Here is a 14,262-nt window from a genome sequence, read left to right on the forward strand (position 1 = left end):
ATAGTCACAAAAAAGATACACTTTGAATAATTTCATATTTTTTATTGGAAATATTTTGTAAACACTAATTTGCCCACTTTATTGCATGAGAAAAATAAAAATAAAAAAACTCAAAATGTGATTATTTACACCATGGTTTTGGCAAAACAGTTAAATCGAATTATGTGCTTAAGTACTAAATAAAAGGGGAAGCAAATGAGCTTTTAAAAAGGTACCAACACCAAAACCTACAGCAATAATTTAATTATCAAATATTACTTAAGTCCTTCCAAGACTATTGTTTCATTGAAAAGACACCCACCTCATCTGGCAACAACTATACACAACAGCAGAGCAATGGAACTATGTTTTTTATATAATCTATGTCAACCGTCAACATCATTCAACAGTTTTGAGGATTATTCCTTGCTTTTAAAAGCGCACACACAAAAGTGTAAAATGTTACACTACAGCTATCAGTACAGGTCATATGTCCACAGAAATGTTTATCTTTATAGGAAATACTATACCACTGAATCGGTTCATGCAAGGAGAAAATTCATTATGTAACATACAATATGCAACAGTAAGAATGAGTTTAACATTTTAATTAATACAGGTTTACAGTTTGTTCTAAAAAAAAAACTGCGTTAGTATTGAATTCCACCAGAAGTTGAACAGCATCCCAAATAGTCCACCATTAATCAATATTCTTGTCAAGTCAAGGTAAATACAGGAATCTGATGTGTGGTTAAATTAAATATATACATAATCAAATCTGTACAGTACAAATTGTCAAACATCTTCGCCTCCCTACTGCTGCTTCTCTGGATTTGAAACCAACATTAGCTTAAACAGCAATCAACCATCAAGAATAAGTTTCTTAATACACGGTGCAACAACAAGTTCTATGAAAGTGGCCTCCGTAGAGGTTTCTCCACAAAAACACAAAGCAAATTATAAACAAGGCCAGAGTCTGTAATAAGTGTTTTCTGACTGTCGCCATAAAGGTTTATGAGCAAGTCCAAACTTAGACAGAAGTGACAATGTAAGACCCACTTTCAGTCGTGTCTCCTTTAGTGTCTTTCTTTTTTGCATTGCTTGTAATAGGTGTTGGGATCTGGGATGGTCTTGGAGTTGTGCCGTCGGCACTACTCTTTCTGGGGCTTGGTGTGTAATTAAAAGGACTTACCCTAGCAGCCACAGCACCACTAGGGGAGCTGTGTTTGCTGGAGTTAGTTGAGCTAAACGGTGTGCGTTCAGCAACTGGGAATTCATGGACCTCTGTGCCAATGTTTGGGTTACTTGGAACAGGCTTGACATCGGCGACTTTTTTATCAAGAGACTCGCTACTCCTGAGTAAATTCAGATTTGTTTCTGAACCCAGGTGGCCCATAGCTGCATTCTCACTTGCTAATGGCTGTTTTGTGTGTGATTCGCTTGAGTCCCTGTCACAAGGTAGCCCTTTGCTTGACTGACTGTCGATAACGGGAGGTGTGTTTGCTGTGGGTGATTTACTAGACCTTGGATTGTTTATGGGACAGTCTTCAATTCTCACCCAGACATCTTCTGTCTTGGACATAGCAGCACCCAATGAATGAGCAGCATCACCAGTTGAATCTTGTAAGTCTAAGGTCATAGAAGGTGCATATGAGCTTTCGCTCTCTTTCATTTTCCTCCATGTTCCTTTGCGTTCCAGGCCCCCCTCTTTGCCTGATTTTTGAGGAGGATTAGCGGATTGCCGTTCATCCTCACTTCTACCCTTTTCACTGGACTCAGACGAAGCAGAAAGAATGGAAGAGCTGCTGCCAGTTCTTTTCCAAGTGCCTACTCTTGGGAGAGATGATGAATGTTTGCTGTGCTCCCTTTTCCATGTCCCCGTCCTGTTAATTGGGAGCCTGGAAGGGCTTTCTGAATGGGATCGGGAGATGTCATGCCTACGGAGTGACTTAGAATCACCGTTCTCTTCAGTGTTCTGACCATGAGGAGACTTTCTCCAACCACTTCCCTGGCAGGGTAGACTAAGTGACATATCCGTTAAGGATGGACTAGATACTGGAGTCTGTGACTGGCTTGTAGACGAAGGGGACAAGGACTCAAAAGATGCAGACTCCTCTAATTTCCTTTTTAGTGTTGGACTAGGGGCTTCTTTGATAAATGTTGACTGACGAACAAGTCCAGGCTTCTCGGACCGGTCAGACTCACTCCCACTGGATTTGGTAGATGACACTCTGGACAACTCCGCCTTCTTTGAAGGACCTGAGGCTCCGCACTGGCTTAGAATTTTTGAGGCAGATTCACTTCTAGGAATTCCACTGGTACTTCTATGCAAGCCACTCTGCTTCGTTGGTGTTTGCTGGCCCAGCTGCCTCCCCGGAGAAGTGTAAGCCATGCGTCCGGATCCTGAAGATTTTGTTGAAGCAGAACTGGGTGAGGCAGTGCGAGGCAGCTGAGATAATTTGTTGGATTGGCTCAAACCACTCCTACCAGGTGAAACTGAGGCACGGCCGGGGGACTGCATGGGCCTTGTTAGAGATTGCTGAACTGGTCTAGAAGGTGTAGAGTCTCTAGACCCAGATCGAGAGGAACCTTTACTTGACCCTCCTTGAGACGATGCTGGGTCCCTGGCAGGACTAGGTTCGGAATTTGCTGGGATTTTCATGGTTCTTGGAGAGTTTCCAGGACCAGGTACTTGGGATGATGGTTTTGACATTTGGCCACGTGGAGGGGGCTTTTTCGGTACCGGACTGGTGCTAGGAGAGCTGCTCCTCACACCAGGTACATGAATCATTGTTCTCCCTCTGGAGATCACAGGAGCTTGAGCTTGTCTGTGCTGAGAGGACATGCTTTCAAGACTGGGTCGGGGTTTTCCTGTTATTAGACTTTTATACACTTTCTTTCCTCCTTTCAGGCTCTTAGTTTCTTCCTCTTTCTTTTTGGACTCTAAAGTGCTTTTCTCACCGGGTTTTAGTATTCTTGGCCCTTTATTTGTAGCAGGCTTATTGTCCTCCTGATTTAAAGGAAGGTGGAAGGGTGATCCAATGGAAATGCCTGATTTGAGAGACAGAATAGAGTCTGAATCAGAGGAACCTTGTCTGGAGAGACTCGCTGCAGCCTGATGAAGACTGCTAACTATAGAATTGGCACCCTCTTGAATGGCTTTCCAATCAAATGATTCAGAGTCTGGTGATAAGGCTGGCTCTGAAATAGGGCTATGTGTGTCTGTGAGATCTAATATAAGATCTGGTTCCTCTGCTAAAATACCATCAGCTAACATGCTCTTTTCTTCCTTAACACCAGGTTCCTCAATCTTACTTCTTGGTGGCTGTTTCTTTTTCTTTGGCATTGCAGAACTGATGCATTCTTGGAGAAGGTCATCTTCAGAATCAATACTGAGAGAGCTAAGAGAACTATTTCTAGAGAAGCAAACAGGGGTGTCCTCAACATGAAAGGCCTTTGGTGCATAACCAGATGTTTGTGGCCTGGGCATTTCCACCTGAGTTGCATCGTCTTTGTGTGAGCAATCTTTGTTGTTGTTTTCTTGGTCAATGTCACTTAATGAGCTAAGGGATGAGTTTCTTGAAAAACATACAGGTGTGTCTTCAATGGAAAACTTTTGCTTCTCATCGCACACTGCAACTGTATTTTCTTTGGGTGCTTGTGGAAAACCTCCTGGTTTTTGAAGGGGTTTTGTTGGAGCTGTCTGAAATGCCGATACTCTATTGGTTTTTACTGGCTGTTCTACACTGCACTTCAAAGGGGGAACTTTTCTTTGCTCTTTATCTTTTCGCAGCTCAGCTTTTTCTTTAGACAAGTCAAGATCATCATCCTCAAAGTCAAGCGAACTCAGTGAATCATTGCGAGAGAAGCAATAAGGTGTGCCCTCAATTGGTGTGTAATGATGCGGAGAATCAAAGGCAAACCCAGGACGTGTTCTCACCTCGGGATTAGCAGGCTTATCAGCAAACTCTCTTGTGACAATTTTGGGCTCTTGCTTTTCTGTTTCTTTGTTTTTATCTGGATATGATGCTGCTTCTGACAAGCTATTAGGAGCCTCTTGCCGTTTGAGCATCCTTGCTCTGTACTCACTGCTTTGTGGCATAGGTTTTACGGGAGAAGTTGGCTTTTTCTTTTCCAAGTCTTGCTGAACTAGGTTGCCAGTGGCGGTAGATGGATGCTGAGCCTGTTCAGGCATCTTCTGCACTCTAAATGGCTTGTGAATTTTGCCTTTGGGCATTGCCGAATTGATACACTCTGCAAGAATATCGTCCCCTTCGTTCTCAGCCAGGGCAGACTGCATGGGAGGTGATAAACCTGTATCTTTAGCCTCTGCACTTTTCCCCTCTGGCAGAGTGTCTCGTCTTTGACCAGATGTTTCTGCATGGGGAGCTGAACTTTCAATACCCGCCAACTCATTTGGGGGTGAATCAATTGTGAGGTCACTGAGAGACGTTGCTGTGGAAAAGTTAATGGGTGTTCCCTCCACACAGTACACCCGGGGCATGTCCTCACAGTGTGTGAGGGCAACATGCTTCTGCTGCTGTCCTCTGTTTTGCGGTGGCAACAGTTTATAAACCGGGAGCTGACTTGGCTTGCGAGCCACGGGTGGGGGTATTCTAGAGGTGCTTGAGGCCGATTGCTTTTTCGGTTTTCTTGATGATTTTGTTGGCATTGCTGAGTTAATACAAGCCTCTAGAATCTCTATGTCATCATCATCATCTGAATCATCCAAGATGTCTTTTCTAGGTTCAGCTGTTGATGGTGGGTTCTCTTGAACCTTGGGTTCTTGAATGTCTTCTTTCTCAAGCTCCGTTTCATTGCACTGGTCATCCTCATGCACTGGGGGCATTATATTCAGCTCAACATCTTTCTGAATAAAGGGCTCATCTAAACTTAGTGCACTAAGACTCGAAGCACAAGAGAAGCCATCTGGAGTGCTTTCTGTGGCAAAATGTAAAAGAGTATCATTATCTGGTAAAACCTGCACTTTCTGTACAGCAGCACTTACAACTGCATGTCTTGGAGCCAAATCACGTTTTTCAGAATGGGGTGGCACAGTAACCTTTTGTTTCACTGACGTGGTTCGTGGTGGTGGAGGTGGTGGTGTCTTGCTGCGACTTGGCGGCATTGTTTGTCCTGGGCTATCAGGCAGATCACTAGGACTGATAATCCCACTTACCATCCCACTGCATGGCTCACTCTGCACAGAACTTGCAATGGAATGACTCTCAAAGCTGTCAAGAGAGCTGACCGACGTGCATCTGCTGAACATGAGTGGAGTCTCTTGTAAATAATGTTCAGGGGGACTTTTGGGTGTCTGGGCACCACTTTTGGATGGTGACTTGGCACCTGATGAAAATTCCACTGTTTTGTGATGCCTGGAAACATCTCCATGTCCCAAGTGATGTCGTGGAGGCTTGATGCGAACATAATGGCCTGATGATTGGCTCTCGGATGTGCGTTGGTCAGATGCAATGTTACTAGTGGATTCTTTTTCTGATATAGGTAGAGTTGGGTAGTTATTGGCCGAGTTGACATTACGCTTGCAGCTCTCCATTTCATCTTCCTCTGAGGACAATGATGATAAAGAGCTACCACGTGAGAAGCAAATTGGTGTGTCCTCCACACAATACGTCTGTAATGTTTCTTGATTTATCGTGGGAGCCTTGCATGCTGCGCTCTTCTGAACTGCTCTTGTTGGTCCTGCTCTGCTTTGAGCAGACGAAGGATGGAGCTGCTTTTGCCTACCCTGGTTCTTTAAAGAAGCCACAGAGGAGGAACCAGCTTGGCTTAAATGGTCTTTGACAGAACCTTGGGTAGAAGATGACTTTGAATGACTAAACATGGCCTTCTTGGAGGAATCATCAGAGTACTTCAGACTGTAATCAATAGGCTGTTCTACATGATGATCCTCATTGTATTTCATGCTGTAGTTTGGAGTTTGCTCATCAAGTTGCTCTTCCTCTGAATAACGCTCACTGTAGTTTGTCGGTTTGTCGTCGGCATAATCATCAACAGTGCAGATAGTCTGAGAGATCTTTTTGTTGAGTCCATGACTTGACCCACTGTTAATTTGTTCATTTGAGCCCCTTGACCTAAATCCAGGCAGGTCCTGTTGAACAAACCTGGGCTGGTACTTTTTTAGTTTATCTTCTCCTTCACTGCTGGCTTCAGTGTACATGGGGTATCCTGGGCTTTGCGATCTTTGTGGTTTCTGATCTGGCCGCTTCATTTCATCATCAAGGAGCTTAGACCTTGCCCACCTTTCATTCTGGCTTGGGCTTTGTCGACCAGAGTTGAGCTGTTCATCAGAATACTTCAAACTGTAGTTAATAGGTGTATCCAGATCTCCATTGTCATCTTCCATGTGATTCGCATTGTGTATTTTATGGGCAAGATCTGCAGGATATTTTCTGTAGACACAGCATTTGGCTTCATCATCTTCTGAATAGGAATCCACCGAGGGCTTCATTTGACCTCTCTTTCCATAGCCATCAGTGCTGTTGACACTATTCAGACTGTCATTAGAAGCTCTGTACTCCAGTTTGGGCATTGGGCACGGTCTGCCTGAAGGGTCAGTTTTGCTGTAGCTGTACATATTTTGGTGACCATGGACAACAGTTTGGCGTCGGATCATGTCGTCTTGCACAACATGAGGGTCTGGTATGGATCCTGCGGTTCTCTCATCCATACTTAGGTGCATGCTCTGCACTTCCTCCATAACTACCGCAATTTGAGCTGCAGTCGTGGGAATCTGCACCATTCGCTTGGCAGCCTCCACATCGGAATGGAAACCCCTTCGCTCTCGATCTAGACTTCTGTCCCTCTCGGCTCGGACGCTTTCTCCATTTCCTCTGTTGTCTCGAGATGATGGGCTCGAGAGCACTGGGGTGTTCATGTAAGGTGATCGAACTCCAACTCCATTGGGGTTATAGCCATCTGATCGACAGACACCATCATAATCACCGTAGACGTTATGCTTATGTCTTGGCTTGGGCCGATGGGAGGCTTTCGGGCTCAGGTTGTCAATGTTATCGAAAGTTTCAGAGAGGTGCTGTGCATCTAGTTCTTCAATTAGTGCTTTCTGTTTTCTTACATGCAAAGATGGTAGACTGGATCCAGGAGACATGATGTTGGCATCCTTATACTTGGCAGGCCGATTCGCCATGAGGTTTCTCAAAGCAGCGGCACTTCCCATAGCTATCATCTTGTGCTTGGAGTGAATGAGGTTCTTCAGCATGCTGACTGCACCCATATCCCATAATGCCTCTTGATCTTTTGCGTTCCGAGCAGAGAGGTTCCACAGCGTCCCACAGGCATTGCTCACTATTGTCAGACTGTGTGATTTAAGGTGCTGAAGTAGAGTCTGGAGACAGCTGTTTTCCCTTAATATTTGCCTGAAATAAACAAAAAGAGCAAAAGGTTTGCTGCCATGTGGACATATTAAAAATTTGTGAGCGTATGCAGCTTTTATTAAGCATACTCTACCTGTGCTCCTCATTTGTGGCAATAAGGCTTGACACGTTTCTCAAGATGCCACCACCACTTTCTATTATGGCAAGGGTGTTGGTTTGGCTTCTGTATGTTAGAGTGCTCACTAAAAATGCCAAAGCTCCAGGAACAGTACAAATATCAGCTTTGTTTTCAGTGCAATGTGCTGATAAGTTCCAAAGGGCGCTCAAGACACTTTTTAACGTGGATTCCTGTAAGATAAGAAGTCCAATTCCTCAGTGACTGAATGGTTTGTTTGCATTCATACAGAAATTATTAAAGCGTTTCAGAGACTCCTCACCTTCTGAACCTCTAAGGCACACTCCATCAGGGCTCTAACACTGCCAACTTCTCGCAAGATCTTCTTACTGTTCACATCAGCTCGCCATGAGAGGTTCCTCAAAACACTGGCAATAACCTAAAGCAGTATAGAGCTTCTTAGTGCAATAACTTAAGATTAATGTCTTTCCTTTTGGTGGCGTGCATGACTATGCATATACTATGTTTGTTTTTTTATCATCATTTTAATATTCGAATTATTACATGAATTTCCAAACAATTATACCTGTTGTAGGTCCTCACTCTCTGACTTCAGTTGAGCTACCATGGCCCTCATGCAACCTTTCATTGAGCAAAGTGTAGCCCGGGCAAAACCAAAAAGTAATTAAATGCAATAATAAACACCAAATGTAAATGATGAGAGGCAATGATAAGAGAAATAACGCACCTTGTTGGCTACATCTCCAAAGGTTAGATTAGTTAAAGCCATTCCAGCATATCGTCTTAGTGTAACACTGTAGTGATCATTGGTAAGACCGTAAATCTCACAGTCAACCTGCAGCAGCTCCCCGATTGCCTGAAGACCCCCTGCATAAACAATGCATTGAAATATTCAGCCAATGAGATTTACATTTTAGTTTTTTCAATGTCTAACAAGAACAAACAGAAGAACAAGTTTCATTTATAATTTTGGAAAACCTACCAAGCTCATTCATTGCATGCCTGTGCTCTTCATCAAAGGAAAGTTTCATGAGAACACAAACCGCTGGGCAAATCTGATGCTCGACTGGTGAAGGCACTGCAGTGAAGGCAAAAGTATGTTAATGAGGTTGTACAGCTCCACATATATTAATTATGCATCGACTCACTTAGAAGAGTTATTAAGTGGTCCATAAAAGCTCCTTCCCATTAGAGCATTTCATGTGAATCACATTTATAAATTAATAAAATAGTAAGTAGTACATGGGATAGAATAAAAAAGCATTCCATTGCATTTACTACAGCAATATATTAGGGACATATAGGCCAGTATATTACTGTGGTTGAAATTTAAATGGCTAATGCAGATGCATCAGATTCACTGCCTAATTTATGTTGATATATACATAACGGTTGTTATGTACTAAAAATTACTTTAGACTAAAACTGAAAAATTATTTTTAAATATCATGTTGTTAACTGAAATAAAGCAGAAATAGAATAAAACAAATATTATACGCAAAATGTCAACTTAAAAATGTTAAATAAAAAATGCAACTAACTGAAATAAGTTTACGTACTAAAATTACTAAAACTAAAATCAAAATCAAAATTAATTATTATAAATATATATATATATAAATAAATATAAATACTATATAAATAAATTAATAATAAATATTAACTAGTACAAAAATAAGTAATAAAATGACAAAAGCACATAAAATTTATAAAACTAAAACTGCAAATATAAAAATAAAACCTTATTCACAATATTAAAAATAAATGAAAGCTAAAAAGAAATTACATGATAAAAGCACATAAAAACAAAAATAAAATCTAAAAACTATATAAGATAGTTAAAATATATCATATTTAAAATATAAAATGATATTTCAAAATATTAATAATACTATGTGTACTTTAATAACAGCTAAATGTGCACAAAAATTGCTTAAATTAAAAGAACACTTATACTTTAATATACATTTACACAAAATTAAGAAAAAAACTGAATACAAAAAATTGTCCATTTAAAATACTGTCAGGGAATTTTGAAACCAACACAAGGATGAGAAAACACTTCTATTAATGTACACAGTAACCACAACTAAAAATAATGGTACCGCAAGGATACCATGTCACATCCCTCTGCGCTATTCCTGACAGCTTGCATATATCAGTGCAAGATATATTGGGTCTCACTTGGGTTCTTGTCCTGGTCCACGCCGCGCTCATGGCTTTCCTGCCACTCCCAGCACGTCTCACAGTAAGCTCGGATCTGCTCCAGCAGGTGGAGCACCCGGATCTCCCTCCGGCCGCGCTTGTCATCGGGCTGTGAGTGGATAATGTTATGCAGGGCGGCACTGGCCCTCGCCCGGGCCTCTTTGCTGCCACGGGAATTTCCAAGCAACACGGAGTCCTTGTCATTGCCGTGGAGGAGCTGGATGAGCAGCGGCAGGCAGCCGGATTGACGCATGGCGATGCAGCTGTCCTGAGAGCTGGACATGGCCAGGAGCGTGCGAGACATGTCGTCTTTATCATGGGTGCCCAGCATGGACAGCAGCGAGTACACCATTTCCACCTAAGCATATGCAGACTTGATTAAAGTGATGCATGATGCATGATGCATTCAATGGTCACAGCAATTCATTTTAGCATTGAGAATCTAGCACTAGTTAACCTTAGTGCCCAAATGGCTGGTCAGTCGGCGTGGAACGGAGTAACTTCCAGCACTGTTTATCTCACTGGCGGCGTCATGATCGGCCCGAGAACTTGAGCCCTGACAGACAAAAACATATAAGGCAGATTCCAACAATGTTCTTAATAAACAATAAACACGCAGGTCTCCTAATCAAACGCTTTTTTAATTTTCCATATGATACACCCAACAAAAAGTCAGAATGCAAAAATGTGTATTTATATATTTATATTATATATTTTTAATATTTATATATTATATATTTATTTATTAAAATACAATTTTGTTTAAAATTACTATTCTTTTCTTGGAATATTGTATGATAAGTTAAGTGAACGCATCGTGTTTTATTACGTCACTAAACTTGTATTATAATAAAAAGACCTTTTAATCATCAATAGCATTCTATAAATTTTACACCCTATAAAATATCATTGTTTACATCAAACAGCATCGTCAGCATGTCCACAATACAGTGTATACTATACATAGGTAAATATGTGAATATCCATATTTAAATATAAATATAACAAATAAATGTACATTTAGAAAATGTATTTATAAGTGTAAAAATACATTAAAATAAAGTAAATAACATTTATAAATGTAAATATTTAAATTATATTTATATATTTAATTATTTTAAATTATATTTATTGCATTTATAAATGTATATTTAAATGTATTCATTTATATCAAAATGTAAAAAATTTTGCTTAGAATATTGTTTTTTTTTTTTTACTTTGTATTATAATAATATATACAAATTAAACAATTTAAAAACAAATCTTAAAAACTAAAATTGCAAACACAAAAATAGGGGCAAGTCTCTTTGCTTTGTGAACAATGTATGGCTCGTGTGTCAGAGTCGATCCCTGCACCTAATCCAGCGACATACCGGTCGCACCATCTGTCTGAAAAATACCATGCGGCATTAATGCGAGTGAAACAGTATGGAGTACAAAAACCCCTTCTGTTTCTGCTTAGAATTTCAAAGTCTAACTAGGGCTCTATGATGAACAATAAAACCATTAGCATCTGCATTCAAATCATTATTATTCAAAGCACACCAAAGCTCTTGGCACAGACTGAAAGGCCTTTTAAAAAAGGGCCTGAATCCTTGGCACCCACTGGCAGAAAAAAAAGGGCCACCGGAGGACACTTCTGTTCGTGAGACCATCAACAAAATGAGTCTAATTTAGTAGGAGACGACTGCAAATAAATCCAGTACTCACCTGTGAGCAGGCCGCATTACCAGCGCCAGCATCTCCTGCAGCGTGAGCTCCTTCAGTCTGCGTCACAGGGTCATGCCTGACCTGAAGATTCAATGAGGAGGAATGTGAGACAAAGCATGTTAAACTGAGCAAATCACACCTGCAATGCTCTGTAAGTCACAGGTGGACAGAGAGCCTCTCTGGCTATAGGGGACGGATATCCTGTGTAATCAGCTCTGAGAAGTGTGGATAATTCAGCATATAGAGATACTGACGAGGCTGAGTCTCCAGATACAGGACAGAAGCTGAAACAGCATCAGGCTCTTCCTGACCTACATTACTTTCTGTTTCAGCCGGCGGGATTACGGCAACAGAGGGGGAGGAAACGCAAAAGTGTCCGATAGGATTTATCAACTCTGAGCATGTCAGTGAACTTGCATATATATATATATATATTTTACTGTATAAAATACCTAGACTTCCAGACTATTGCACTAGAAATGGCCAGGCTTTTTTTTTAATGTTTTTTTTTTTTTTTTTTCCGTTATAAATGTATAATTTTAATGTCATATAAAAAAATGTATCTTCTTTTGCTCAGAATATTATATGTTAAGGTAAGGGAAAGCTCTGTTTAATTGTATCACTGAATATGTTTTATAATGAAAAACCTTTTTAAAAAATTACAGATAAAATAATTTATTATTTCATTTATTTATGTGGTTACAAGTAAATTGTGCTTTCTTACTGTTAATATTTCTTACTGTTAATTATTGAAATGTGTGTGCTTAAAGCCAATAAACTATAATAATACAAGTACTAAATATGTACTATTTTATTATTTATTAATTTTAAATTTAACATTTTTATAATTACTATTTATATTTTCAGTATTTTAAACTTTAGTTTATGTTTATTAAATCTTGTGCTTCTGCCATTCATATTCATTTTTTTTTTTTTTTGGGATTAGTTAGGACTTTAACTTACAAAAAAATATTCAATAAATAAAATGTATATCTTGAATGCAATGTACAACGCGTCTGCCAAATGCGCGCATGTAAATGTAAATGCAATACATAAATGCAAGCATAGCTAGAAAAGCTCTGTGCATCCTCCAGCTAGGTCACACTAATGTTTTTTCATGCTCAGCCACACAGAACATGATCCATTAGTACAGCATGCTGCTCATTCAATTAAACTTTCATGGCTTCAGTGTTTATGCACAGATGCATTTTCTGTGCACCATTTCCGTTCGCTTCTTTATAAGCTCTAAAAGCGGAACCTTACAGACTGGAAGAAACACAGCAAACACTGATGCTGAGATGGAAATTACAGCCTTTCTAAAGCCAAGGAATTAAATGCACAAAAAGGAACAAACACTTGCACAATCTGACCACAAATTTCCATAGTGACAAGATTAAACTAGACTTAACAAAATGACTTTCACTTGTCCATGCAGACACAAATAGAGGTCATAACACCGAGCTTTTGGGGAACCAACAGATTAAATGAATAGTTTAATCCAAAAATGAATATTTTCTGGAAATGTGCTCAATCTGAGGCCATCCATGATGTAGATAAGTTTGAATCTTCATCAGGTTTGGAGAAATGTAGCATTGCATGAGTGTCTCAGCAATGGATGCACTGCTGTGAATGGGTGCCGTCAGAATGAGAGTCCAAACAGCTGATAAAAACATCACAATAATCCACAAGTAATCCACAGCACTCCAGTCCATCAGTTAATGTTTTATGAAGCCAAAAGCTGAAACAAATCCATCAAGACGTTTTAATTCAAACTGTCACTTGCAAAAAAAAATGCAAATTTATAATCCATAATAACGCTTCCTCCAGCGTAAAAGTCATCTGGTCTGAATCAGGAGAGAAATCTGCACAGATCAAACACAGTTTACAAGCCAAAACAGCTCGAAAACAAATATGTGGCTGGATTTTGATAAAAGGGACAACAGGAGATAGACTTTTTAGACGAAGACGAAGCGTTATGGATTATGAAGTTGTATTGTAACAGGAAGTAACGGTTTGAAGTAAAAAACATCTTAATGCTGGATGTGTTTCATCTTTTGTCTTCTCCAGATGTTAACTGATGGACTGGAGTGCTGTGGATTACTTGTGGATTATTGTGATGTTTTTATCAGACTCTCATTCTGACGGCACCCATTCACTGCAGAGCATCCATTGCTGAGACACTGATGCAATGCTACATTTCTACAAATCTGATGAAGAAACAAACTCCTCTACATCTTTGATTGCCTGAGGGTGAGCACATTTTCAGCAAATCCTCATTTTTGGGTGAACTATTCCTTCAATTTATAAAAATTAGTACTAACTGCTTCTAATCTTGAGTCTAAAGTTCAATCACAACTTTATTATAGACAGCAGAATAATCCAGTACCTCCGCGTCGGCTGACTGGGCCTGTAAACGTGTCCGAATCCTCAGCATGTCTTTTTCTATCTGCTGTATCCGAGCCACACGGCCCTGAAAACACATGATGGAAACTTCATTACTAAAGTCATGGTTTCACACTCTGAACTTAGAAGTTCCAGTTTCAAGTCTTTCGGTTTCAGCATCTCAGCCCACCTGCGCTCGTTTCTCCATGTCCTGACACGAGCCCAGCTGCTCCTCCATGGCGGCTCTGATCTGCCGGGCTTCGTATTCCAGCTGCCTGCGCGTCATATCGGTCTGCAGAGAAAACTACAGCAGCAGAAGCAGCGTGAAGCTACAGAGATCATGCACTGAATCTGATGCACTGAACGCCGCATGCATACTGTATATACATACATTCTCAGTCAGCGGCAGACTGTCAATCCTTTTGGTGAGGTTTTGTAACTGAGCATAATACCAGTCTTTTTCCTTTTCCTCCTTCTCAAGCTCCCACAAACAAA

General features: G+C 40.4%; 1 protein-coding gene across 1 annotated transcript; it reads right to left on the reverse strand.

The window, feature by feature from the left end:
* Positions 1–27: 27 nt before the first annotated feature.
* LOC109046023 (adenomatous polyposis coli protein-like) lies at positions 28–14,246 on the reverse strand. Its single transcript, XM_042733302.1, has 12 exons — positions 14,159–14,246; positions 13,958–14,071; positions 13,772–13,855; positions 11,386–11,466; positions 10,133–10,231; positions 9,655–10,033; positions 8,453–8,548; positions 8,198–8,337; positions 8,036–8,113; positions 7,772–7,888; positions 7,468–7,682; positions 28–7,376 (listed from the first exon to the last, which is right to left on the reverse strand). The coding sequence occupies exons 2-12, from the start codon at positions 14,051–14,053 to the stop codon at positions 1,010–1,012; spliced, it is 7,752 nt and encodes a 2,583-aa protein (XP_042589236.1). The 5' UTR covers positions 14,054–14,071; positions 14,159–14,246; the 3' UTR covers positions 28–1,009.
* Positions 14,247–14,262: the final 16 nt, after the last annotated feature.

Source organism: Cyprinus carpio, chromosome B10 (genome assembly GCF_018340385.1).
Source record: "Cyprinus carpio isolate SPL01 chromosome B10, ASM1834038v1, whole genome shotgun sequence".
Classification (NCBI taxonomy): Eukaryota; Metazoa; Chordata; class Actinopteri; order Cypriniformes; family Cyprinidae; genus Cyprinus; species Cyprinus carpio.